General features: G+C 45.4%; 1 protein-coding gene across 1 annotated transcript; it reads left to right on the top strand.

The window, feature by feature from the left end:
* Positions 1-465: 465 nt before the first annotated feature.
* slc9a7 (solute carrier family 9 member 7) lies at positions 466-27,681 on the top strand. The gene is made up of 16 exons (XM_084922605.1): positions 466-1,187; positions 7,706-7,908; positions 7,982-8,059; positions 8,857-8,933; positions 9,011-9,123; positions 9,210-9,315; positions 9,874-10,015; positions 10,653-10,758; positions 11,673-11,761; positions 12,568-12,681; positions 13,254-13,365; positions 13,443-13,596; positions 21,059-21,122; positions 21,604-21,686; positions 22,496-22,601; positions 25,302-27,681. The coding sequence occupies exons 1-16, from the start codon at positions 956-958 to the stop codon at positions 25,563-25,565; spliced, it is 2,043 nt and encodes a 680-aa protein (XP_084778731.1). The 5' UTR covers positions 466-955; the 3' UTR covers positions 25,566-27,681.
* Positions 27,682-27,903: the final 222 nt, after the last annotated feature.

Raw genomic sequence — 27,903 nt, forward strand, 5'->3', positions numbered from 1 at the left:
AATCACAATTTTTGCATCAAAGTCTGTGATTGGTTGGTTTTGTGGCACATTTATAAAGGTGAACTGAGTGAGAGGGGCTGTTGTGTATATGGATAATAGCAAACACTGAAATACATTTCTTGCATGCAGCAATAAATTTTGTTCGCTCAAATTAAGCTTTTATTCACTCAAAATATTTCTTCCTCAAAATGCAACATTTGTACTTGCAAAAATTATTTATGTGCGCTCACAATAGAGGCACAAAATAACGCCATACCAGTCAGAAGTTCTCACCTGAAAATATCTTAAAAGTTTATTTTGTGTCAGATAGAGTCATATTTCAAACTTTTTAGCCACTCTCCTTTGCAAGAACGCAAGTACGCGTGCTGAGAAACGGCCATTCTCTTTAGCCCCTCCCTTTAGTTCCCTCGGGTCGCTTTACAATGACTCGCTGCACCATCTGGTGGTTTAAAATGGTATTACATAAAAGCCGCAGTCCAGCTCCATATCCACAATCCACAGTCATAACGAGCTATGTATCTAACTGGTAGTAAGGAAAGGACTGATTGAGGCTGCGGGTAGAGGTGGTGGGGGGAGGTGGACCTCGATGATCAGTGTGAGAACCAAGCTCACGTCAAGGAGTGAAAATTTAAACTAACAGCGGAAATGTGATATTTGACTGCATACAGTTTTATCATGTTTATTGTGTTTAGACCTGTTTCATAAACGGTGTTGGGGGCGGGTAGGATTAAAGAGGAGGAGAAAACGTCGATCCTCGTATTTTCACGCTGGACACTGGAGGGTGGAGTGGGTGGTGCAGCTGCTTCCACTGCAGACACATCATGTGAGCAGCTTCCTCCTCCTCTGCCTTAGCCCGCTTTCAGCTGCGCGGTCGTCACAGCGCAGGCGCAGTGACTCCTGACAGACCTCCTCGGTGCTCGCCGCGCTCGTCAGAGGCTCAGCTGATGGCGCAGAGATGATGGCCGCATGGATCCTCCTGAGCTGTGCGTGGGGACAGGGCATGCGCGCGGAGGACTTCGCGATGGAGGAGCTGGCCACGGAGAAGGAGGCGGAGGAGAGCCACCGGCAGGACAGCTTTAACATGCTGACCTTCATCCTGCTGCTCACCCTCACCATCCTCACCATCTGGCTCTTCAAGCACCGGCGGGTCCGCTTCCTGCACGAGACCGGGCTGGCGATGATCTACGGTGAGCCTCGCCTTTACGCTTAACGGCACGCTCGCGCACGCCGACACCACACTCTTTGCGTGATTCGGTCAGAGGAAGAGACGCAGCCGTTATTTTTAAGACAGTGCAGAGCCGCAGACGCGCGTGCGCGTTTCACATCGAGCTGCCGGTTCGGTGTCAGCGCGCTCCTGTGCGCGCACCTCTCTGACTGAGCGGAGATCAGCCGAGCAGCTGCTTCAAGAGTCCAAGTGACACCAGCCGGCAGTCACATCACACTCATCACAGACACACACACACACACACCACTTATAACAACCCTGTTATAACCCTGCTGGCGGTAGAATACTGTGTATGTGCGTGTGTGTGCGTGTCTGTTTGTGGGCTGATTCGGAGCCTCAGCCCAGCCTGGTTCTTCTGCTGAGGCTGTCCTGCCTCAGCAAACATGGAGAATGATGACACGAACAAAGATCATCAGATAATGTGCGAATGTCTCTGATCACCTGCAGTGATTAGTCAGAAGGCCTGCTGGTGTGACACATCTGCACGGTCCCAGTGATGGAGGCTGTCCGTCCAGCGTGTCACTCATTAACCACACATGTCCTCCGAAGAAGGCAGACTTTGATTTGTTTGGACCTAAAGCTCCAAGGCAAACATGGCTCTGGTGATTTTCCAAGTGTGGTGTCTGTGCTGCACAGGGTCAAAAACAGGAAACAGGCACTTTCATGTTTCATTACTACTTATACATGCAGACCTCATGTACTAATATCTGTCAGCCATACTCTGCAGTTAATTGAGTAACGTTTAACTTCCAGTTAGGCGAACAAGTTCACACAGGAACCTCAGACCATTTAAAGCGTGCTGGAGGAAGCAGGTGGCCCCCGATTTAAAGTTATTGTGGGCTGAACTGACGCTGTATTTACTGTAACCTCACAGGAGATGTGTTATTGGTCAGAAGATGTAATTAACATGGTCCAGAGGTGCAGTTCAGGGACTCTGGTTAGCTGAGGTGAAGCCGAGCAGACAGCTACAGTTAACTGTGTTGCCATCCACCTGTCAGAGAGACTTTTACACAAAAACACACCCTGAGTAGCCTTGATTATGTAATGTTATCCATTATTCTTCTACTGATTCTAAGGTCTGGTTCAGGACATCTTGTTCAGACTTTCTGACCTAGAGACTCATTCTAACCATTATCAGTGTATGTAAGCATGCTGCAAAATATCTCTCTGCACTCAAAATGCACCTGCAATATTTCAAATCCAGACAATAACGCGGAATGAAGCTCTCAGCCTTTAAAATACGGAGCGCCAACTCGTTTATGAGCACATTTGCATAGTGTATAAATAAAATGATTAAAACAGCTTTATTTAATGATTAACATAAAAAGTCAAACATTTTCAACACTAACACTGGTCAAAGAGGCCACGCCCCTAAAACACAAACTTGGGTTACCTACCTAGTTTATCAAGGTCAAGATGAACTTTATTATCTCCCAGGGGCATTTGCTTTGTAGCCACCTGCATAAATAACACACATAACACATACACCCAAAACACAAACCACATAATACAATGTAAAAAATTAACAGTGGTAGGAACAAGTGAACCACGAGGCAAAGAACCTCCACCCTGAAGCCAGTGAGACAGTCGGTGTTCCAGTCTGCTGGTACTGATCCCCTATGGTTGGACAGAAGCTTAAAGAAGTCCTGAGTGCTTTAACATGAGCATCTATGGGAACTGACGGTCCTCCACCTCCTCCACCCTCCAGCACTCCAACATAAGTACATAAATCTGAAAAACAGAGCCAGTCCCAGATCAGTTTACACTGCAGTGTATAAATAAAACTGAAGGGTTGTTGTGGAGTCCACCGGTTAAACCTGTGATAGTGTAAGAAATGCTGCTGCAGCTTCATGCTGTTGACGATGAGACGCAGCCTCAGACGTTTGTCCTGATTTTACTTCCTGCTGAAAATCAGAGAACAGAGAAAGTGAAACAGCAAGTGGTTTAATTCTATATGTGTGTGTTTGTGTGTCTGTGTGTGTGACTGTGTGTGTGTGTGTGTGTGCGTTTGTGTGCGCCTGTGCGTGTGTGTCTGTGTGCGTGCGTCTGTGTGTTTTTGTGTGTGTGTCTGCATGTGTTTGTGTCTGCAGGTGTGTGTGGTTGTCAGTGTGTGTCTACATGTGTGTGTTTGTGTGTCTGCATGTGTGTGTGTGACTGTGTGTGTGTTTGTGTGTGTGTGTGTGTCTGTTTATGTTTGTGTGTGTGTGTGTGTGTTCTTCAACCTCCTAAGACCCAAACTCTTCCACGGCATGCATTTTTAACTTCTCTTTGATATTTGGGCATATTGGGGCCCAATGAATGTAAAAACAAAGAATTACCAGATTTTTTTTTTTTACCTTAATTTTGTTTTGAAGAAAAATCAGAGCCACATATGAGGATATTCGTTTAAAATTTTGATAGAACAGTAGCAATATAATGTCCTTATAAGTGGATATCAGGCTCTTGTGGAGCAAAATTGAGTATTTTGGTCTAAATAACCCAAAATGTGATGTCCACATATGTGGACGCCAGGTCCTAGGAGGTTAAAGTGGCCCCTTTGCTTCCTGGACATGAATCAGTATCTATGAAAGCAGACTGATGGAAACTCAGGTCCAGCAGTCTGTGACTGAGACCAGAAACAGAGACACGAGGTCCCCACTAACCTGGGTGTGCAACTTTGCTAAAACAATGTTGGACTCTGTAGTTTTCTCTGGTCCCCTCCCCAATCAGACCAGGAGTGACATGTTTAGCCGCATGTTCTCCTTAAATTGCTGGCTGTCTGAGTGGTGTCCCAGAAACGATGTGGGCTTCATAGATAATTGGCAAACCTTCTGGAGGAAACCTGGTCTTGTTAGGAGAGACGGCATCCATCCCACTTTGGATGGAGCAGCTCTCATTTCTAGAAATATGGACAAATTTATTAAACCCCCCAAAATATGACTATCCAGAGTTGGGACCAGGAAGCAGAGTTGCAGTCTTACACGCCTCTCTGCAGCTTCTCTCCTCCTGCTACCCCCCCAAAAACCCATCTCCATAGAGACTGTGTCAGCTTCCAAAAAGACAAAAAACAAACTAAAAACCAGAAACAAACAACTTAAACATAAACAATCAAAAAGAAAGAACAATACAGTATCCACATCTGAACCAAAGAGTAAAACAGTGAAATGTGGATTATTAAATATTAGGTCTCTCTCCTCCAAGTCTCTGTTAGTACATGACTTAATAATTGATCAACAAATTGATTTACTCTGCCTTACAGAAACCTGGTTGCAGCAGGATGATTATGTTAGTTTAAATGAATCAACACCCCCGAGTCATTCTAACTACCAGAAACCTCGAAGCACAGGCCGAGGGGGCGGTGTGGCAGCAATTTTTCACACCAGCCTATTAATTAATGAAAGACCAAGACAGACTTTTAATTCATTTGAAAGCCTGATGCTTAACATTGTCCACCCCAGCTGTGAAACTCAGAAACCAGTCTTACTTGTTATCATCTATCGTCCACCTGGGCCTTACACAGAGTTTCTGTCTGATTTCTCAGACTTTATATCTAATTTAGTTCTGAGCTCAAATAAAATAATTATTGTGGGTGATTTTAACATCCATGTAGATGCTAAAAATGACAGCCTCAACATGGCATTTAGTCTGTTATTAGACTCAATTGGCTTCTCTCAAAATGTAAAAGAACCCACCCACCACTTTAATCACACTCTAGATCTTGTTTTAACATATGGCATAGAAACTGAACATTTAACAGTGTTTCCTGAAAACCCTCTCCTGTCTGATCATTTCCTGATAACATTTACATTTACAATAATTGATTACACAGCAGTGGAGAGTAGATTTTATCAAAGTAGATGTCTTTCTGAAAGCGCTGTAACTAAGTTTAAGAATATAATCCACCCACTGTTATCATCTTCAATGCCCTGTACCAACACAGAGCAGAGCAGCTATCTGAACGCTACCCCAACAGAGGTCGATTATCTTGTTAATAATTTCACCTCCTCACTACGTACGACTCTGGATACTGTAGCTCCAGTGAAAACTAAGGTCTCTAATCAGAAGTACCTGACTCCGTGGTATAATTCTCAAACACGTACCCTAAAGCAGATGACTCGTAATCTGGAGAGGAAATGGCGTGTCACAAATTTAGAGGATCATCATTTAGCCTGGAGAAATAGTTTGCTGCTTTATAAGAAAGCCCTCCGCAAAGCCAGAACATCTTACTATTCATCACTGATTGAAGAAAATAAGAACAACCCCAGGTTTCTCTTCAGCACTGTAGCCAGGCTGACAAAGAGTCAGAGCTCTGTTGAGCCAACCATCCCTTTAACGTTAACTAGTAATGACTTCATGAACTTCTTCACAAATAAAATTTTTATCATTAGAGAAAAAATTACCAGTAATCATCCCACAGATGTAATATTATCTACAGCTACTCTTAGTACCATTGATGTTAAGTTAGACTCTTTTTCTCCAATTGATCTTTCTGAGTTAACTTCAATAATTACTTCCTCCAAACCATCAACGTGTCTTTTAGACCCCATTCCTACAAAACTGCTCAAAGAAGTCCTGCCATTGATTAATTCTTCGATCTTAAATATGATCAACCTATCTCTAATAATCGGCTATGTACCACAGGCCTTCAAGCTGGCTGTGGTTAAACCTTTACTCAAAAAGCCATCTCTAGACCCAGCAGTCTTAGCTAATTATAGGCCAATCTCCAACCTTCCTTTCATATCAAAAATCCTTGAAAGAGTAGTTGTCAAACAGCTAACAGATCATCTGCAGAGGAATGGTTTATTTGAAGAGTTTCAGTCAGGTTTCAGAGCTCATCACAGCACAGAAACAGCTTTAGTGAAGGTTACAAATGATCTTCTTATGGCCTCTGACAGTGGACTCATCTCTGTGCTTGTCCTGCTAGACCTCAGTGCAGCGTTCGATACTGTCGACCATAATATCCTATTAGAGCGATTAGAACATGCTGTAGGTATTACAGGTACTGCACTGCAGTGGTTTGTATCATATCTATCTAATAGACTCCAATTTGTGCATGTAAATGGAGAGTCCTCTTCACACACTGAGGTCAATTATGGAGTTCCACAGGGTTCAGTGCTAGGACCAATTCTGTTTACATTATACATGCTTCCCTTAGGCAGCATCATTAGAAGACATAGCATACATTTTCACTGCTATGCAGATGACACCCAGCTCTATCTGTCCATGAAGCCAGATAACACACACCAATTAGTTAAACTGCAGGAATGTCTTAAAGACATAAAGACCTGGATGGCCGCTAACTTTCTGCTTCTTAATTCAGATAAAACTGAGGTTATTGTACTCGGCCCTGAAAATCTTAGAAATATGGTATCTAACCAGATTCATACTCTGGATGGCATTACCTTGGCCTCCAGTAACGCTGTGAGGAACCTTGGAGTCATTTTTGACCAGGACATGTCCTTCAACGCACATATTAAACAAATATGTAAGACTGCTTTCTTCCATTTGCGCAACATCTCTAAAATTAGAAATATCCTGTCTCAGAGTGACGCTGAAAAACTAGTTCATGCATTTATTACTTCCAGGCTGGACTACTGTAATTCATTATTATTAGGATGTCCAAAAAACTCACTGAAAAGCCTTCAGCTAATCCAAAATGCTGCAGCAAGAGTACTGACAGGGACTAGAAGGAGAGAGCATATTTCTCCTGTTTTGGCTTCCCTTCATTGGCTTCCTGTTAAATCCAGAATTGAATTCAAAATCCTGCTCCTCACATACAAGGTCTTAAATAATCAGGCCCCATCTTATCTTAATGACCTTGTAGTACCATATCACCCTATTAGAGCACTTCGCTCTCGCTCTGCAGGCCTACTTGTTGTTCCTAGAGTATTTAAAAGTAGAATGGGAGGCAGAGCCTTCAGTTTTCAGGCCCCTCTTCTCTGGAACCAGCTTCCAGTTTGGATTCGGGAGACAGAAACTATCTCTACTTTCAAGATTAGGCTTAAAACTTTCCTTTTTGCTAAAGCATATAGTTAGGGCTGGACCAGGTGACCCTGAATCCTCCCTTAGTTATGCTGCAATAGATGTAGGCTGCCGGGGGATTCCCAAGATGCATTGAGTTTTTCCTTTCCAGTCACCTTTCTCACTCACTATGTATTAATAGACCTCTCTGCATTGAATCATATCTGTTATTAACCTCTGTCTCTCTTCCACAGCATGTCTTTTATCCTGTCTTCCTTCTCTCACCCCAACCGGTCGCAGCAGATGGCCGCCCCTCCCTGAGCTTGGTTCTGCCGGAGGTTTCTTCCTGTTAAAAGGGAGTTTTTCCTTCCCACTGTCGCCAAAGTGCTTGCTCATAGGGGGTCATATGATTGTTGGGTTTTTCTCTGTATCTATGAAGCGCCTTGAGGCGACTTTTGTTGTGATTTGGCGCTATATAAATAAAATTGAATTGAATTGAATTGAATTGAACCTTTCGGTATTTCTGTTTGTTTCTCTCAGGTTTACTGGTTGGCGTGATTCTGCGTTATGGCATCCCAGCCAACAGCTATCACAACAAGACGCCAGCAAGCTGCTCGCTGAGGGAGGGACCCACCAGCACACTGCTGCTGAATGTCAGCGGGAAGTTCTTTGAGTACACGCTGAAAGGAGAGATCAACTCCCGCGAGATACACAACGTGGAGCAGAACGACATGCTGCGAAAGGTGAGGAAGGCAAGGAAGTACGCTGGCATCTCTCACATCCGCCTGGCAACTTCAAACTTTGTGTCTTTTCCAGGTGACCTTTGACCCCGAGGTCTTCTTCAACATTTTGCTGCCTCCCATCATTTTCCATGCGGGCTACAGTCTGAAGAAGGTAAGAGTCACTTGCTGTGTGTGGACGGGTGGGGCTGTGCGTGTGAGCAGAGGAACGGCGATGCTCTGACTGCTTCACCTGTCTCCATGTTTACATTTAAAGCATAGCAGGTGATGCTTTCACAGCAAGGTCACATCTCACCTGATAACATAATGCACTCATGAACGATATCAAGGTTACGCCAGAATAAATGGGCGGAGCCACACAGACATCCACCAGCAGCTCAGGCGCTCCAGTCTGACCAATAACACTCCAGGGTGGGTCGCTAGGAGGCAAGTCTGATGAGAAATATCAGCCAATGAAAGTGAAGTGAGTGAACCTGGCCATCTTTCCTGATCACCTAACCGACTTTTCCAAAAATCTTTCATGAACCCAGAAGAACCTGCAGGTAAACACACCTGCCTTCATCTGTACTGTGGTGCTGCTTATGTGTGCTGTGCAGCTGAAGAGTACGTGAGCAGCATTTTGTGCTTTTCTTGTGAAATTGTTTTTCATGCTGGATCTGCTGATTCAGCAGGAAACAGGAAACAGGAAGCAAGAAGAGCATTTTTGTCTGGCGTTGCTGTTTGGTTGATGTGTGAGTAAGGAGGGTTGGATGCAAACAGAACTGAGCGCCGACCTGTACAGGCTCACGTCCTTTAGAAACCTGACTCAGCACTTTGCCTTTGGCCTGCATAGAGAGCTGAGCGCGCTCCGTGCGGCAGCGAGCCGCAGAGGCCTCTGATTGGCTGCCTGGCTGGGTGAGTGTGAGGAAGAACCACATATCTTCTTCTCTTTCTTCTTCTTGCTTCTTCCAGAGACACTTCTTCAGGAACCTGGGCTCCATCATCACCTACGCCTTCCTGGGCACCGCCGTCTCCTGTTTCGTCATCGGGTGAGTAAGAGCCAGGTGTGACATCACCTTCGGTTTGCTGCTGCGTGACTGACGTGTCATACCTGTTCCCTCCGCAGGAACCTGATGTACGGCGTGGTCAAGCTGATGCAGGCAGTGGGTCAGCTGACGGGGAAGTTTTACTACACTGACTGCCTTTTCTTTGGCGCCATCATCTCTGCCACGGACCCAGGCATGAACACGAGCACGGGAAGGAGGATGGCGTGCATGAGTGTGAACGCGAGCAAGGTTTTCAGTGTTTTCTTTGTGTCTCCGCAGTGACGGTGCTGGCCATCTTTAACGAGCTGCACGCTGACGGGGATCTGTACGCGCTGCTTTTCGGCGAAAGCGTCATGAACGACGCCGTAGCCATTGTGCTGTCCTCGTGAGTTCATGCCTCGCTTTACCCACATTTACTGGTTTAGATGACAGTGGTCAGCAGTAGGGACCTTTGACCCCTGCGGTGACCTGTGCTTTTAAAGACGACAGATCGTGTAGGTCTGATTAACTGAGTAGATGACACAACAGACCAGCTGCTGACAGTCATGACTTCATAACATCTGCATCCTCAGCTGTGATCATTAACAGCTGAGGGAGGCGGGGCTCTGGCAACAGGTGGGTACGCGTTACCCTCACTGCTCAGGAAGTAAACGTCTGCGCAGCTCTCAGCTGCTTATTTGCTTCTTAACACAGAAATAGGAAATGGGACACTGCTGGCGTGCTGATCAGTGAACGTGACCACCTCCTGTCCCTGCTCCAGGTGTTTGTGAGCCCAGCAGTCTGACTGTTTTTATTTAAAGAAACCTCTGACTGCACTCAGCGCTGCACTCAGATGTTTCCAGCTGTGGTTTCTAGTGACCACCTGTGGGGGCTGCAGGCAGTGCTCTGGCTCCCCCTGCTGGAAGAGCACAAATCACCTTTGACTCGTGTTTTTGTGTTTCAGGTCCATTGTGGCGTACCAGCCGGCCGGCGCCAATACGCACCAGTTTGATGCTTCGGCTTTTTTCAAGTCTGTGGGGGTTTTCATTGGCATTTTCAGTGGCTCCTTCGTGATGGGCGCGGCCACGGGAGTGGTCACCGCTCTCATATCCTTTCAGAGAAGTCAGCGCCCACCACACGACCCCCCTCACCCCCACCCTCCACCCAAGTACAGCATATATTCACATAAACCTGAAAAACACATGTGAACTCCTTTAAAAGCTGAACCCAGATGAGCGTCCAGTCTTAGCACTGATCCTGGTCCCTGTATCCAGCTGTGATCTATCAGCAGTTTAATATCTGTGTAAACTTTCGGCCTCACATCAGCAGTTGGAACAGATGTGAGCTCAGGTGAGAGCAATTGAACAGTCCCTTTTCCAGCTGTGATTTTTCTGGGTCACATTATTTTCTAATAGTCAGATTTTAGCTCCCTGAGTGGAGGTCATGTATAATAATCTGTATTGTAATTGTATTGTAATAATTGTAATCTATAATAACACTGATCACACAAATTTAGGTCCTGAGAGAGAGGTCCTGAAGCAGGTTGTGAGGATGAGTGGGTGGGTTTTAAAGGTGGATGTCTGCTGAGAACCTTTGACGTAGAGGTAAAGACGTACGTGTCTTCAGTAAATATTGTAAGCTTACTATACAGGACAGATCATCTGACTGCGGGGGTGGGGCTACGTTCACATTTGCCAACTGGTGTCTCAGTCCCGTGTTTACGCTCTTTGACCGGAACCTTACGTCACCAAGTTCACCAAGCTGCACTGCTTCCCACTGCTGGAGACGGCCCTCTTCTTCCTCATGTCCTGGAGCACCTTCCTCCTCGCCGAGGCCTGCGGCTTCACAGGTGAGCTGACGTGTCACAAACATCAGCCTTGCCATTTGACCATCACCGGGCGACTCGCTTCACATGCAGCACTTCGTCCTGTTCACAGATTTACACTGTTCCGTTCCGCCCCACGTTTATCATCAGAATACATCATAAAAGGTTATTCATAGAGCGCTTATACAGGAAACAGTCAGCTGTAAGGATGTGTTACAGGCACACTGTCAAATCAGATCCGAACAGCACCATCCACTGCTAACAATGGAAAAGTCACCTGAAAATGTAGAAGAACATTTTACAAGAATCAAAACTGCTCCATTTATTTCCATCCAAGAAAAAAAAAAAATCTGCATCAACACAACAGATATTCAGCTGTCATCCATTGACTGTCTGCGATGGCTGTGGGGGACACAACCTGCACAGGTGTGAGTGAGAATTTGTGCTTTATCCACGCTTTACGTTCACTGCACCTCAGAGAGATCACACACCTGCTTAAAGCATCCTCACAGATTCTGTGTTACCCCCCCCCCCCCCCCACACACACACACACAGATGTGGTCAGGAGTCAGAATGGGTTCAGATATTCAAAATAATCTGATGGCTGAGGTGGGAGGACAGTGGTGCAGTGGTCAGCACTGTTGCCTCACAGCAAGAACGTCCTAGGTTGGACTCCACACCCACTACTATGTGGGCGGGGCCTTTCTGTCTGCATGTTCTCTCCGGTTATGCCAGCTTCCTGCCACAGTCCAACACATGCCGTCAGTGGGGTTTTAACTGGTGATTCTAAATTGCCCACAGGTGTGAGTGTTTGTCTGTCTCAGGCTAGGCCAGGTGTACCCCCCCTCTGGGATAAGAGGAAGAGGATGGATGGCTGAAATTTGGCATTGTGTATTTCAGCTGGCTGTGTGTGTGTGTGTGTGTACGTTGTCCTGCAGGCGTTGTGGCCGTGCTGTTTTGTGGCATCACGCAGGCTCACTACACCTACAACAACCTCTCTGAAGAGTCCACAAAGCGCACCAAGCAGGTATGTAAACATGTGACCCCACCCCCGCGCATGCCCCCCCAGCCATCTGGTGCCTGGGCCAGATGGTGCCTGTCCGATGAGCCGGCTGTGACCTTAATTTCCCCCCCTGACTGCTCAGTTCCATGTGGGGGGGTTGGTCTGAGGGACAGGATGAGATTAGCAGGAACACAGTTTGGATCAGTACATGGCGCTGCCATTGAAAAAGGGGCGGTGTCACGGAGCAGCAGGAAGGTTACTGCCTCTCAGACAGAGTCATTTTAGGGAACAAACGGCGCACACGCCCCTGGATCCCTCCCAGGAGGCCTGGTTCAATATACATTTCTGTTTTTAACCTTTAAACTTGAACACAGTTTTTATTCTGTGTTTGTCTGTGTTAGCTGACTCAAGCTGGAATCACATCCTTTATATTTTTATTTTCTCTCACTTAGTTTGGATAGAGGACAGTATAGTTCCGTTTTTATTGTTATTTTACTTAAATAAAGTTTTATCACACCAGTAATAACCCTGAAGTGGACGACAAGATAAAATTCATACACAGAAGTGATAAACTGTTAAATCGTCTCACTAACACTACAAATGTAATATTAAAAGTTTCTTCAGATAAGCAGCTGAACTGAGATTAACTAAACATTTCTCAGTTGGTCTCCAGTTACTGCAAAGAGTGGATCATTATAGCAATTCATCATTAAATGCAACATTATCTGTTCTGCTAACCTAAAGGCATGATGAGGCTCATCCTGTTTACTGTGTAACCACATTCACATATTTTATGATTCTAAATGATGATGAATATTTTTAAACTGCAGCTTTTTGAGGTTCTTCATTTCCTGGCTGAGAACTTCATCTTCTCCTACATGGGCTTGGCTCTATTCACCTTCCAGAATCACATTTTCAGCCCCGTCTTCATCATTGGAGCCTTCGTATCCTTTCTGAGCTTCTCTCATTGTCAGAGTAGTACCTGCAGCACTGAGAAAACTACCTGCTGCACCCTCATTTCCTCTTTTTTCACGTATTGGTCACGCTTGTGTGTTTCAGATCATCCAACTAATGTTAATATTAGAGAAAGACAACTGGGGCAGTTTTTAAAAGATGATTTCAATTTTCAAGGGAAAAAGGGTTATGTAAACCTACCTGCCTCTGTAATCCTTTCCAGACTGATAGAGGTCAGTGACTTTGTTTCTCAGCTGTTTCTTTACATCTTTTAGCTTCACTTTGTCAGACAACCTCTATTTTGTGATTCAGCAGCTTTGACAGTGATCAGGCCTAGGTGTGGCAGTGACACTGAACAGATCTCAGATCTTTGTCTAGTATTAAAGTTTATTTGATCATCTGAAACATGTACGTGAAAAACTAGGAAACCAGGCAGGGCAGTAGATGGAGCTCAGTACACTCTAGTCTGATTTGTCCCTTTTGATATTTTTGTGTGTGACCTCACATATACCACAAACATCCTTTCTTTCCAGCATTAAAACTTCTTAACCCAGGCCGTCAGATTGCCATTTTCATCGGAAGAGCTCTGAATATCTACCCGCTCTCCTTTCTTCTCAACCTCGGTCGAAGACACAAGATCAAAGGAAACTTCCAGCACATGATGATGTTTGCAGGTATGTGGAGTGCCTCCTGTCTCTGTAGTTCTAGCTCGTCGTGTCGGGCTGGGTGGTTTCAGGATCTCTTTCTGCAGGTTTGCGTGGGGCGATGGCGTTTGCCTTGGCCATACGCGACACAGCTACGTACGCCCGTCAGATGATGTTCACCACTACGCTGCTCATCGTCTTCTTCACCGTGTGGGTGTTTGGAGGTGGAACCACACCCATGCTGTCCTGGCTGCATATCAGGTTAGAAAATCAAAGTGCTGCACTGCCTTCACGTTGTGTTTGGACCCAATTAAGTCCTCGCCTGTGAATAATAACAGAATATTCGAAGAAAAGAAAAGACATGACATGACCTGCTGAGGTCACCTGAAGCAAGGTGTGAGTGGTGGTTGAAACACCTGGGAAGAATCTCAGAGTGGACTGTGACAGTTGGTGTCATAGACCACCACTTTTGGTCAATGATGACCGTTTACAGTGGACATAGATGGGCTCTTTACTCCTCTTTCAGACCATCTGTGTCCTCTATCCAAAAACATTGATGTCTTCGGCGAGTGGCCTTTGACCTTTGCGGTGCAGATGTGCAGCTGAGTGTTGTGTTGTGCCATGTGTTTGTGGAGTGGCTGTTTGGTTTCTCCTCCCTGCACTGCAGACACTTTATAGGATTACTGTGGCTCAGCCCATTGTAACACTCTGTAACTGTGTGTGTGTGTGTGTGAGAGAGGATGAAGTGTGTCTCTTTTCTATATGCCTAAGTTTTGTTGTTTAGCAGTGTGTTTCATTCTGTATTTTTGTTTATTTTATTTCTAAGATAAATCTGCAAAATTTCAGAGACGAGAACTAAAATTTAGGACTGTGTGTGAATTTTATACACAGGTAGAATATCTGCACATTTAATCAGGTTTTCCAAGTTTAAGGAACCATGATGTTTCCAAGTCTTTGTATGCAGTGGTGAACATCATGGCACTGATGTACATTACTGAGACCTCCGTAATTAAATTTTTGCAAATTTGACTCTATTCACACTTTTTAAATTGTGTTTTTAATGCAAGTTGTAATTAGTTGTTAGTTAGATAAGTTATCTATTATTATACCTAAATTGTATTATTATACCGCTTCTGCATCCTACGACTACTTCCTTAATGTGGTTTGTAAACATGTGAATGTGGGTGTAAAAGAGGAAATTATTAATCTGGATGTTTTTAGTGGGAGAAACTAGCCCACTGAATGAACAATAGAGTCATGCAGGCCTGAAGAAGTCACCTGGTTGATGATGAAACGTTTCTCACACTGAAAACATCCAGATGAACAGAATCGTCCTGGGATTTCCTTACCTGGATGATTGAGCATGCATCATGAAAAATTATTCATCAAAGTATTAATATTCACGTTGAAGTACTGACTGTTTGTCAGAGGTCTTAAGAGGGCTGCACAGTAGACACCGCAGCGTCCAGGAGATGGAGCCAGAGCTACTCTGCTGCTTTCCCTCCACTTCCTGCTGCTTCTCTGAAGAAGCTCGGCTTCAGGATGCGTGTGTGTGTTTACAGTTTTTCTTGAATGCTGAATGACAGCAAACACACAGGCCTGAACAGAGACACTTGTGGTCAAAGTGATACATTTTATTTGCAAAAGGCTCTAACTGTGCCAAAACATTTAAAATGTGAAGCAAAAGAAAATTTTGCCTTCAAACAACAACTTGTGAACAAGTGTATGAGCTCATCCAATAAATCATTACACAATGGACAACAAAATACAAAATGCAGCACTCAGTGCGAGTAGCCCGTTACACAGCCTTCACGGCAGTGCCGTGTGTTATCTTTCTACGCAGGCTGTGTCAAATTTGACTTCAAATATTACAGATAATACACGTAAACCAAAATCTGTTACAGTATAAGAAATCTCCATTTTGGATAATTTTGAAAACTGAGTGGATCCCAGTTTCTTTAGGCAGGTCAAAGCAATCAAGAAAAACTGTAACATGTGTGCTGTGTGTGTGTATTTGTGTGTACCAAAGTTTAGGTACAGTGGGGCAAAAAAGTATTTAGTCAGCCACCGATTGTGCAAGTTCCCCCACTTAAAATGATGACAGAGGTCAGTAATTTGCACCAGAGGTACACTCCAACTGTGAGAGACAGAATGTGAAAAAAAAATCCATGAATCCACATGGTAGGATTTGTAAAGAATTTATTCGTAAATCAGGGTGGAAAATAAGTATTTGGTCACCTCAAACAAGGAAAATCTCTGGCTCTCACAGACCTGTAACGTCTTCTGTAAGAAGCTTTTCTGTCCCCCACTCGTTACCTGTATGAATGGCACCTGTTTGAACTCATCATCTGTATAAAAGACACCTGTCCACAGCCTCAAACAGTCAGACTCCAAACTCCGCCATGGCCAAGACCAAAGAGCTTTCGAAGGACACCAGGAAAAGTATTGTAGACCTGCACCAGACTGGGAAGAGTGAATCTACAATAGGCAAGCAGCTTGGTGTGAAAAAATCAACTGTGGGAGCAATCATCAGAAAATGGAAGACATACAAGACCACTGATAATCTCCCTCGATCTGGGGCTCCACGCAAGATCTCATCCCGTGGGGTCAAAATGATCATGAGAACGGTGAGCAAAGATCCCAGAACCACACGGGGGGACCTGGTGAATGACCTGCAGAGAGCTGGGACCACAGTAACAAAGGCCACCATCAGTAACACACTACAACGGCAGGGAATCAAATCCCGCAGTGGCAGACGTGTTCCGCTGCTGAAGCCAGTGCATGTCCAGGCCCGTCTGAAGTTTGCCAGAGAGCACATGGATGATACAGCAGAGGATTGGGAGAATGTCATGTGGTCAGATGAAACCAAAGTAGAACTTTTTGGTATAAACTCAACTCGTCGTGTTTGGAGGAAGAAGAATACTGAGTTGCATCCCAAGAACACCATACCTACTGTGAAGCATGGGGGTGGAAACATCATGCTATGGGGCTGTTTTTCTGCCAAGGGGACAGGACGACTGATCCGTGTTAAGGACAGAATGAATGGGGCCGTGTATCGTGAGATTTTGAGCCAAAACCTCCTTCCATCAGTGAGAACTTTGAAGATGAAACGAGGCTGGGTCTTCCAACATGACAATGATCCAAAACACACTGCCCGGGCAACAAAGGAGTGGCTCCGTAAGAAGCATTTGAAAGTCCTGGAGTGGCCTAGCCAGTCTCCAGACCTCAACCCCATAGAAAATCTGTGGCGGGAGTTGAAAGTCCGTGTTGCTCGGCGACAGCCCCAAAACATCACTGCTCTCGAGAAGATCTGCATGGAGGAATGGGCCAAAATACCAGCTACTGTGTGTGCAAACCTGGTAAAGACCTATAGTAAACGTTTGACCTCTGTTATTGCCAACAAAGGTTATGTTACAAAGTATTGAGTTGTATTTTTGTTATTGACCAAATACTTATTTTCCACCCTGATTTACGAATAAATTCTTTACAAATCCTACCATGTGGATTCATGGATTTTTTTTTTTTTTTTCACATTCTGTCTCTCACAGTTGAAGTGTACCTCTGGTGCAAATTACTGACCTCTGTCATCATTTTAGGTGGGGGAACTTGCACAATCGGTGGCTGACTAAATACTTTTTTGCCCCACTGTAGCTTTATGAGGCCCAAAAGTTGGAATGCCACTATGCTTGTGGGGAGCAACAGCCCTTATGGGGACATTTTGAAGGCATTTTTGAGACTCAAAATGTGGTTTTAGTGACTGGGTTACAGTTAGATTATGGTTAGGTTTAGGGTTAGGTGTTTATTGTGATGGGTGGGGTTAGGGTAAGCAGCTATGGAAAGCATAATATCAGTTAGATGGCCCCACAAAGATATGAAAACACGACTGTGTGTGTGTGTTCCTGTCTAGCTATCTTTGTGAGGACCGAAATCTGCATTCTACTATACTTGTGAGAACCAATAGTCACTTGTGAGGACACACTCACTGGTCCTCACAAGTTTGAAGGCCTTTTGAGGCTCAGAATGTGGTTTTAGTGTCAGGGTTACAATTAGGTTACGGTTAGGTTTAGGGTAAGGCTTAGGGTTTGGCATTCATTTTTAATGGTTAGGGTTAGGTAAGGGGCTAGGAAAACCATTAATGTCAATGAAGGTCCTCACTAAGATAGCTGAACGGGCTTTTGTGTGTGTGTGTATTTAATATGTGTGCTGTGTCTTAGGGCGGAGCATGAAGTATTATGTTGGAGGTTTAGAGCACTGCCAGATTCTGCCCCTTTCACCCTGTGAACTTGTTGCTATGGTGACAGTAACCGGCCGTGCTGCTCTGTGCTCTCAGCATCCTTCTCTGCAGTGATGTGTGTGTAAATTTATGTTTTGCCTCTTGGTGGTGGGGTTAAAAACAAGCCTCAGACGGTGTTCCTCCCTCTGTGCAGATCATTAACAGCAGCACGGTGAGACCTGATGGAGTGTTGGTCCTGACGGTCTGGAAGCAGGCAGCCTATCACCGAGCGGCATGACTAATCTGTGACCACAGTGGGACAGTCAGGGTGCTGGTTTCAGCTTTTAGGAGAATGAGCATTTAAAAAAACGAAATTAGATGTTATTGGGCGAACACAAGCTGAGGATCAGAGAGAAAAACAGGAGCACAAGGAGCGGACATGAGGCCTTTACATCACAGACTGTTAGCTTTAGGAGGAAACTTCAGGCTTAGCTTGTATTTTCAGGTTTATGAAGTCAGTCTTTGAGTAAAACATAGGGCAGCAGCTGTTCTGGTCTGATGTAGGATTAAGCAGTCCTGGCTGCTGTTGTTGCTTTCATGATGCTCCAGATGTTCTTGGCTGGTCAAAGCTCTGGAGAGCAGGTGGGCCGGTCCAGCGGCTGGACTCTTCTCCTCTGAAGCCGTACTGCTGGAATGGATGCAGTCTACAGTTTAGCATCATCCCGGTCAAACACAGCAGCCTTCCTGAAAAAAGCATTTGTATGGAGCAGATGTTGCTCTAACACCTGTTTGTACCTTTGAGCGCTGATGGAGCCTTTCCAGATGTGCCAGCTGTCAGCTCCATAGGCAGTGATGTCTTACAGTTCTGCTTCAGCTGGGTTTGTAAAAATCAGACACAGGTGGAAACAAGCAGCGAATCAGGAGGCAGGAAGTCAATCCATAGCAGGCAGGGAACAAAGACAAAGGCACTAGCACGCAGACGAGAGACGCCAACATTAGAAATATGAGGAATAATATAAAAGCCCAGAAATACTTTACAACAAACTGAGCAAAACATTTAAAACTGAGACACAGAAATGTTGTAATAAAGCTCAGACTCAACGGTTAACACCGTTGTCTCTCAGGCTGGGAGTTTCCAGTTTCCTGTTTAAATAAAGGTTTTAAAGTGTGACTGCATCCAAACGTGCTCTGTGAGTGAACAAGTGACACAGAGACAGCCCCGGTAACGCTTATTTAAACGTGCTCTGTGCTGGAGCTTCAGGCTCCAAACCAAACCAAAATGCCGAAACATGTTGAAACTGATGCTGAAAGAAGAGGAAGTGGAAGTCAAAATAGAAACCATCAAAAACACGCTGACTGGCGTGTGAAAACAGCTGCTGGAAGAAACGTCAGCATCTGGAAGAAGAACTTTCAGAGTCGGAAGTTGGAGCTTTCACTTCTCTGTAGCACCAGTTGGCAGGCTAGGCTGTAATAATCCTCTGAGAGCTGCGAGTGGCTTGCTTAGTCAAAATTAAAATGAAATGCTGGCAAAGCAGAAATATTCCCTGTGATCGCAGCTGAAGCTTCTGTATGGTATGGAGACCACACTGAAACGATAATGATGATTATTTTCAGGGATCAGATTTACACATTAATGTGTATGTAGCTGAGTGCAGCGTGCGCTGTGAATGCCCTGAATCTGCCTGTGTGGGTGTGAAGGCCGAGTTGTGTCGGGTGCAGGCTGACATCACGGATGACCGTGCTGCTGCGAGGTGACAGCGCTCGGCCTGAGATCAGAGCAGATGTGGATCTGTAGTTTCATGATTGTTTAATGGATGTTTGTCCCAGAGTCGGGGGCGTGACTGACTGCGTTCCCGCAGTAATGATGTGATGAGTTCAAAGGTCAGTGCTGTCTGTGAGCATCCCAGCAGAGATAATTTGTAAATATGAAACTCGCTCCTTACAGGTATGACAGTATGATAGGTATGATCACAGCAATGCAGGAAGTAGGCGGAGTCTGCAGGTGCTGGGACAGTGAGTGGCATTGTGTAAGTGTGGTTATGTCAAAGGAGACTCTTTCTCGCACTCTTCACTTCTGTTTTTCGTCAATTACAGGGAAGAGAAATAGAAATATCCCCCAGAGACTGGCCTGCTTTCACTTCTGATCACAGGCGCTATGAATAACAGCTAAACAGAAAAAGAAGTATTAATTCATTTTAATAAAAAGTTAAATATTAGAGGTAGCTGGTAACTGCTTATTTACCAGAGGTCCTGTGTGATTTCACAGTGTTTTATGGAATATTACACACAGTATAGTCTGAGCGCAGCAGGAAAGCAGCCTGTCACTGAAGGACCTACCCAGTGATGTCACTGTGTCGTGGAATTGTGAACTAAAACCCAGAGGAATCTGTGGACCATCAGTGATGTGATAAAAAGCAGCGTGAGCTATAAAGCACCTGTTACACTGCAAAACAGGTCAAAACCTGAGGTCAAGAACACATTACCGTCATTTGATTGGCCGGTCAGCCTTTTTATTTATTTATTTTCTTTAGGGGAAGCTAATTGGTTCCGAGTGAGAGTGTAGCACTGTATTCCACTACATTAAAAGGGCGCTGTTTCACTCAGTGATATGAGCGTTAGTGTTGGTTCAGCTTGTTTTTCCATCCCACACAAACATTTTTAACCCTCAGAGCTAATTTATCGTCATATGAAAGATGGGAGAGATGTTTAAAAAGGGAATATCAGGTGATTTCAGGTGTTTGAACAGGAGGACCTGGGCCAACCCAGCGCCTACTGCAGAGAGGACGTCTCTCAGCTGGTGGGAGAGCTTTAATGTTTCATCTGAAATGATGAGTCTTTTTTTATAAAAGTTTTATTGAATCTGTTTTAACCTTCTGTATCATTGCTTGGTATGGTAATATGTCTTTGAATAATAAGACCGGACTTAGTAACCTGGTTAAAGTGGCTGGTCAGATTTCAGAGAGATCTCAGGTCCAGCTTGTGGACTTCTATAACAGGCAGGTGTTGAGGAAGGCAACCTCTGTCATGTTGTGTTCAGATCACCCTCTCTTTAATAATTGTCAACTGCTTCCATCAGGTCGTTGGTATAAAGTGGGTTAGGGTGATTTTATCACATCACATCATTTATCACATCACCCTAACCCTAAAGACAAAGAGACATAAATTGTCTTTTGTACCTAGCGCTATTATCATGGTTATTAACACTAAACCATAAAGGTTGTTGCCATTGCACGCTGCACTTTTTTTGATGATAAAATTTAGGTTGTTACCGCTGGGCTTATTTTTGTGGGTATGTGTTGTGATTGTATGGACATACTACAAATCAATTTCCCATTGGGGACAATAAAGTTACCATTGAACCAAGCTGGATATGCAGCAAAAGGATGGCTGGATAGATATAGACAGATAATTACGCAGCACCCAGTTTGAGAAATTTAGTCATTTATTAACCGCACAGAAAAACAGCATTGTGATGATTCTTAACTATTTCTTTGTCCTTTTCTGTTTCAGAGTCGATGTTGATCCAGACCAAGACCTGCAGCCGTCTGCAGACAGCTTCCAGGTCCTGCAGGGGGTGAGAACCACTCACACATGCTTCTGTGCAGTTATTAGAGTTATTGGTTATCAGTGAGAGTTATTTCCTTCCAAACCCATGAGTTTATTCACGGCTCACAATGAACTATGAATGATTATTTTCATATATAAGTGACTATGACGTAAAACCTCAGACCTTTGGAACCAGAAACATCACCAAGTATACACAGATTTTTTTAAAAATTGATTGATTAATAAAAATTTTATATTTTTGCTAGTTCACTGATGTGAGAAAATATTTTTACATGTGTCAGTTGTCATGGAGTCTGAGTCTGTCTCTGCAGAGATTACCAATAAGTATGATTATTCGTGATATTTAACTCACATTCTGTTTGTATTTTTTTTAAAAAAAAGCCCGCTCATTCAGCCTGGCTGAGTGAATTAAAAGGTGAAGCATTTTATCTTGATAGGCTGTTCTTCCCGTGAGTATAAAGCTGTGTTATCTGTGTGTGTTTGTCCAGGACGGGCCTCAGGCTGAAGGACAAAGTAAAACCAAGCAGGAGAGCGCATGGCTCTTCAGACTGTGGTACACGTTCGATCACAAGTATCCTTTCAGAGCTCTGTGGTCTGATCCAGGATGGTTCTGTCCTGTGTCCAAAGAATCGCCTCGGTTAACAAGCCCATAAAATCTGTTCCCCTGCTTGCTAACAGGCTGCAATAAAGGTGTTTAGCTCCTCGTGCACCTGGTCCCTCCCTGCTTCTCCCCTCTGCTGAGCGACGGTTTCCCCGGTGACTGACTGTGTTTTCCAGTTAACCCCCGCAGTGGCTTTGTCTATGAGACAAATGGGCAGCCTGCCCCTCCCTGCAGCGTCCACATCGGCCTTTTCCCAGAGTGTGACAAAAGTGACAAAAACCTAAGAGTTTTATGTTCAACTGGTTTAAACCTGTTAGTCACTGGAGATGACCCTAACCTTAAACTATCAGGTTTATACATTTTTTTATTTTTGACTTTCTGTAAAACTCTGAGTCAGGGTCATCACAGCTGACACAGGTGTTAGAGCTTAACACTCGCTGTTAGGGTTAAAATGAGTCTGTCAATAACTCAGGAGCCCCATTACTTCAGTTTTAAGGTCTCCTTTAAGTGTAGTAAAGGTGCCTCACAGTGTGGACTAGCATAAATACCTGAGAGAATTCATTCAGAGATGAAGAATATCATTGATGAGCTAAAGTCGCCATAACCACTGATACATCCTAGTTTTCTCCAACATATGGACAGAAGTATTGATAAGCAGAATGGTTGGATGAATAGGTGGATGGATGCATGGGTGGATGGATGGACTGACAGGTGTGTGGATCATTACCATTTAAAGTGTTTAAGACTCAGTCAGCTGCTTGTCCTTAATAAGCCTTCAGTTACCTGAAGCCCATTCTGACTCACAGTGGCCCACCTCTCACCTCCACCCTACCCAGCTACTGCGGGCCGCTGGCGAGCTGTCTGACCACCCCCCGGGCGTACGAGGTGAGTGTCCACGTGCACACTAACACAGCAAACTCACAGTGAGCAGTGAGTCTGTATGAAGTGTAGAAGAACACCTCTGAGGCTGATGCAGAGAGCCTTCTAACATAAAAAACTGAAGGAAAACATGATTTCATAACCGAGATCAAGCTCAAGTTCAGTGGTGGGCATGCCAGTTCTGGCATTCTATGGCAAATGTCCGTCAGGTCCACGGTGCCGTGCAGTGAGAGCACTAGAAGGCACCGTGAACCTGACTGACATATGCCACCCCCATGAAGCTTGTGTTTGATTGTTTCATCAGAGACGTGGTGTGACCAGCTGGAGGTCTTTTTGTAGCTATTCCAGTGCTCGCCCTCTTCCTCCGTGTACAGAGGAGCAGATACCGGTCTATTGATGGGTTAAGGCCTTCTACGGCCCTGTCCAGCTCTCCTCCATGTTCTTGAGACTGTGCTGGGAGACGCAGCAAACCTGCTGGCAGTGGCACGTATTAATGTGCCACGCTGGAGGAGTTGAATGACCTCTGCAGCCTGTGTAGGGTCCAGGTGTTACCTCATGCTACCAGCAGTTACACTGACCCTAGCCAAATGCAAGACTAGTGAAAAACAGTCATAAAAGACGGGGAGGGGAAATTGAAAACCATTCCTGGTTTGGGGTTGTTGCCCCTCTATTGCACCCCCCTCTGATATATCCAGGAATTTAACTGACTTGATGCTGCACTCTGATTAAAAAGTGCTCCCTTAATTTGTTAAGTGTATTAAAAGAATTCTACAAATAAATAATTATAAAATAATAATAATAATAATAATAAAGTACATGACGATGCCACCATTATTTTCATCTGTTCACGGACCATTCTAGCATCTCTGTCGCTTCTTTTTATTTACAGTTTATTTGAGTGTCTGCCTTTATTTTAGTTGAGTCAGCACATTTCCCAAAGACAAACCGAAAAACGATCAGCAGACATATATACCCCCCACCCCACACTGTTATATTCACTACACAGTAACTTACACTGTGAATATTTCTGGACTACATTTATTTATTAAACACTGATTCAGTGTTTTCAGCCCTGAAGATAACAAATCTCTGCTGGATTCAGGACCTATAACTCTGTAAATATTTACAGCATGATATTACAGAAAAATCAGCTGATTGTGGTGTTGTGTGTGTGCGTTTCAGCACAGAAAAACTTCTTTAGGAGATGTTTTTCCACAGGAAGTGATTTCCGAGCCGTTCTGGGACACAGTGAGTGGTTAGGAGTCATTTTCTCTCGTTCTTTGTGCTCAGTGGGGAGCCGGCTCCTCAAGAAGGCTTCCTGTGAATACTGAGGCTCTCAGAGCCTGCCAGCCAGCACACAAAGAACCGAGGCCTTCAGCGGCAGAGTAACTGGACGGTGGAAAAGCCTTTTGGCATTCAGCGAGCACAAAGGGTCTTTTCAGCTCCGCCTCAATGATGAGCACTGTAATGAAAGATATTTCAGCCACACAAGCAACCATTGAAGGCGCGGTCACACTTGGATGGACTCTGGCAAATTCTTCTTTTCATTTTCTGAGAGATTCCTGCTCAAAGAGGAGTTCAGCCCTCAGAGCTGGCTCGCATTCAGAGATCTGAACTGTAATTTGACTGTTTCTCGTTTCATTTATTTTTCTGAATGTGCCTCCTATCCCGAGTCTGCTCACAGAAACGCTTCCCCTCCCAGTTTGTTGCTGCTGTTTGCCAGCGAGCGGCTGGCTGCCAGGGTCATGTAATCAGGCCCATCCAGGACTCTGTGTGGGCACAGGAGATTAAATAAAGCTCCCGGTCTGCTTTCTCCTCCGCTTATAAATTTTATAAAACACAGAGGGGAACGAAACACATGAAATGCGATGGCTCAAAATGTAATTCAGAACAACAGATGTCTCACGGTCTGTAAAGGATGCGCCGCTAACCCTAACCCTCCTGACGAACACTTTAATTTCAAAAGTGGCTCACAAATACGTAGTTCACATATTGCTCGTGTTCACAGCGGAAGTCAACAGGAAGTGAGGTGGTTTAGTTTCACAACTAAAAAGATAAAGCTTTGCTTGGTTCACCATGATTGCTGTTGCAGAGAAAGTGTTATGTAATTCTCCCTCTGTGAGAGTAATCCCCGCACTGACCCCCGAGTTAACTCATCCCGTCCTCCCTGGCCAAATATTGATCCGCCAATCAGTTCAGACCCGGACTCGAGCGCCATGCAGCGTGTGATTTGGAGCTTTAGATGCTCACAGGAAGCTGACCCAAATGTTTCAGCGATATCACTGAGCTCATTGATGTTTCACAGAGAAATCCTGTTTTCACGGCTCTGTGTGCGTCTCAGACCTTTGAAAATTCATATCACTGAAGTACCTGAAAACTGTCACAAAGACAAATTACCAACAAAATTCACTCAAATAAAAACATACGTGTACTTTCAGTTCTCCAGCCTGGAAAGTCTGAGAAGCAGGGGCAGATGTGTGATTTCTCTCCGATTAGAGGCAGCTCAGAGAAGCAGGGCGACAGTTGGAGGTTAATCCAGCCTAAATCTGCCCCTCCCCCGTGTAGATCCACTGTGTCCTCTGTTAGCCCTTGCACTCATGTCAGCGTGCTCGTGTGGTCATGCGTGTTCTTGCCACATTCGTCCCACATCTGTTCTCGTGTGGTCCCGTTCTTCCCCTTCATATTCTGCTCTGGCTTTGTTTTCAGAACCACGAGCAGCTGAGAGACCCGGACTCTGACCTGATCCGTGGCGACGCAGACTTGACCTTCACCTTCGGGGACACCGCCATCACCGCCAACGGGGCGTCTGGCAGTGGAGCGGACACTGCCGGGGGGTCGGGCTGGAGCGCGAATGGGAAAAGGAGCGGCAGCACATCAGAGGAGGCGCTGGAGCGTGAGCTGGACTCCCGCGAGCAGGAGCTGCTGAGCCGAGGGACGCGCCTCGTTTTCCCCATCGAGGACCACATCTGACCCCACCCGTCCCCGCCACCCGCACCCACCCCCCGACCACCTCATCCTCAGCTTTCTCCACATCCAGGAGGGCGGTCCTGCAGAGTGACTCTGAACTTCCTTTAGGATCACAACACCTCAGCTGGACAAAGTCTCTCTGACTCATTCTGTCATGTGACCCTGTCATGTAGACGGGCATTACTGCACTCGCCTATGTCTGAATACTCCTCTTCCTCCTTGCTCCACACAGCGTCCAGGTGTCTGCTCTGGACGAATATGCAGTTAAAGGAAATGCTGATTTTTCAAAACAGACGTGCAGTGTGCAGTCGGACTGCGGAGCTTCAACTTTTGGACGAGGATCAGAAGCAGCGCAGCAGCTGAGAAATGCTTTCACTGATGATACGCATGCAAAGATGGATGATTCTCCCAACATCCAGCAGGCTCTCGGTGACCTCTGGATGGATCCCCAGTGAGCAGGAGGTGTTGAGAGGTTTTACTGACTGCAAAGAGCGGGCACCTCCCATCGTAACTGCTCCTTAATGTTGCAGAGCTCCCTCCTCTGTGTTCTCCTCCCTCTCTTTCCCCATGCACGTTTGGCAAAGCTGACTCATCCTCAGCAGTCAGCCGAAGAGAGCGGGCGGAGCTCAGTTACTCGCAGGCTTGTGCACAGAGATGATTTTAGAAGCAGATCTCACAGAGCGACCCTCTGCAGGCTCAAACGTGACCCCGGCGAGCAGCACACACCTGCGTCAGCTGTGTGTGCAGGTAAACAGGCGTGTGTGCGTCTGCTGTGTAGCCTCCACTCACTCGAAACACACGGTTCACTTATTATTTTTCCCTCTGGACTCATTGTCAGGAGTGACATCACACTTTTGTTTTAGAAACGTGCTGCTGTGCATAATTTCTATAAAGTTCACTCTGTGTGTTTGTGTATGTGTGTGTCTGAGCAGAGAATCAGATGTGGGGTAGTGTTTGTGTGGGCAATTGTAGAAGCGTTGAGTGTCTCACAACAAACTGTGCAGGTGAGCGTGACGCCACATGAAGGCTGTCTTCACATTTTATCCTCACACAGGAAATGAGCAGAGTGTTAAAGCTGAAAGTTGAAGCCTGCTCAGCTCGTACTGGAGCGATTAAAGCTTTGGAATAAAAATGTGAAGAAGGTTTCAGTGAGGGAGGAAGTGATGATGTCATCTGTTTGTGAAAACCAAAGCTGTGCACATTGAAACAAAGGAGATCAGCTGACTCTCTGCATGTAGGTGATACTGCAGACTTCACTCATCTCTAGTGCCGGCAACCTGAGCGCTGACTACTTCGAAAACAGGAAGCTGCACTTGTGTTTGGAGGTCAGTGATGTGAACCCTACTCAACTTCTTGTTTGGGGACGGTAGATTCGTGCTGTGAAGCTTCCCCAGCTCCACTGACCTGTTTCACACCAGATTAAAGCTTTTAGCGCTCCACACAGGACACCACACTGAGTTTCCTGCGGTCTGATTGAGTCATTATTGACTGCAGTGATGATTTTATTGCACGGCAGCACGACGGCTGCAGAATTTTGCATATTTTCAGTCTAAGACAAACATTTCGCTGCAAGGAAGTGCGCTGCCCGGAAGCTGCAGGCTGTCACTTTTTCAGATAGCTGAACCACAGCTGTTTAGAATTCACTGCGTTCATGGCCCCGCTGTGGTTGCTGCGCTGGTGTGTGCATGCGCAGGAGCAGGTGTGAAAAGCACGGCTGCCAGCTTAGCACGAGGCTTTCAGATGCACAGCAGGAAACGAGTGTGCTTCTGTAAGCCGAGCTCTGCAGGGAGGGTCACTGACGCTGGTGTGAGACTGTGTAGGTGAGCTCATGGGGGAGCCATGTTCCCTCTGTCATGTGAAAGGTAACGCACTAAACTGTGAGCGTGCTGCTCTGCACGAGTCCTAAAGGCAGTTGGCATGTTCGGCGCACTCTCTGCGAGGACCTGGGAAGCAAGCAAGACCGTCTCTGACCTTCCCGTGTCGGCAGGAGTACGTGAGAAATGTGATGCGTAGCCTGACTGTCAATGTATGCAACTGTTGTGTTTAGTAGCAGCTCTGCAGCCCGTCTGCATCCACTGTGGTCTGCATGTCAGCATGTCAATAAAATCTTAAGTTCTTACCCTGTGCTGCTGCATTTTGTGGTGTTTACAAATCCACTCGCACTCCGTGTTTGTGGCTGTGTGTGTGTCAGCAGATTGGGAGGCAGGAGATTGGTGTATTTTTGAACACGCAGATATTTTCAGGCATTCAAAATAAAAATTCAGTCAGGGAAATGAAAAAGGTGTAAACACTGTCTGATATGTGATGTTATTAAAACACAGCTGACCGGTTTTCACGATGC

Source organism: Perissodus microlepis, chromosome 23 (assembly GCF_051167445.1).
Source record: "Perissodus microlepis isolate ML-2025 ecotype Zambia chromosome 23, ASM5116744v1, whole genome shotgun sequence".
Lineage (NCBI taxonomy): Eukaryota > Metazoa > Chordata > Actinopteri > Cichliformes > Cichlidae > Perissodus > Perissodus microlepis.

Excerpts from the sequence above, each read along its gene's own strand:
- slc9a7 (XM_084922605.1), top strand. The coding sequence starts at position 956 with ATGATGGCCGCATGGATCCTCCTGAGCTGTGCGTGGGGACAGGGCATG. Across the intron at positions 8,060-8,856 it reads CGGGCTACAGTCTGAAGAAG|AGACACTTCTTCAGGAACCT; the intron begins GTAAGAGTCACT and ends TGCTTCTTCCAG. Across the intron at positions 9,316-9,873 it reads GTAGCCATTGTGCTGTCCTC|GTCCATTGTGGCGTACCAGC; the intron begins GTGAGTTCATGC and ends TTTGTGTTTCAG.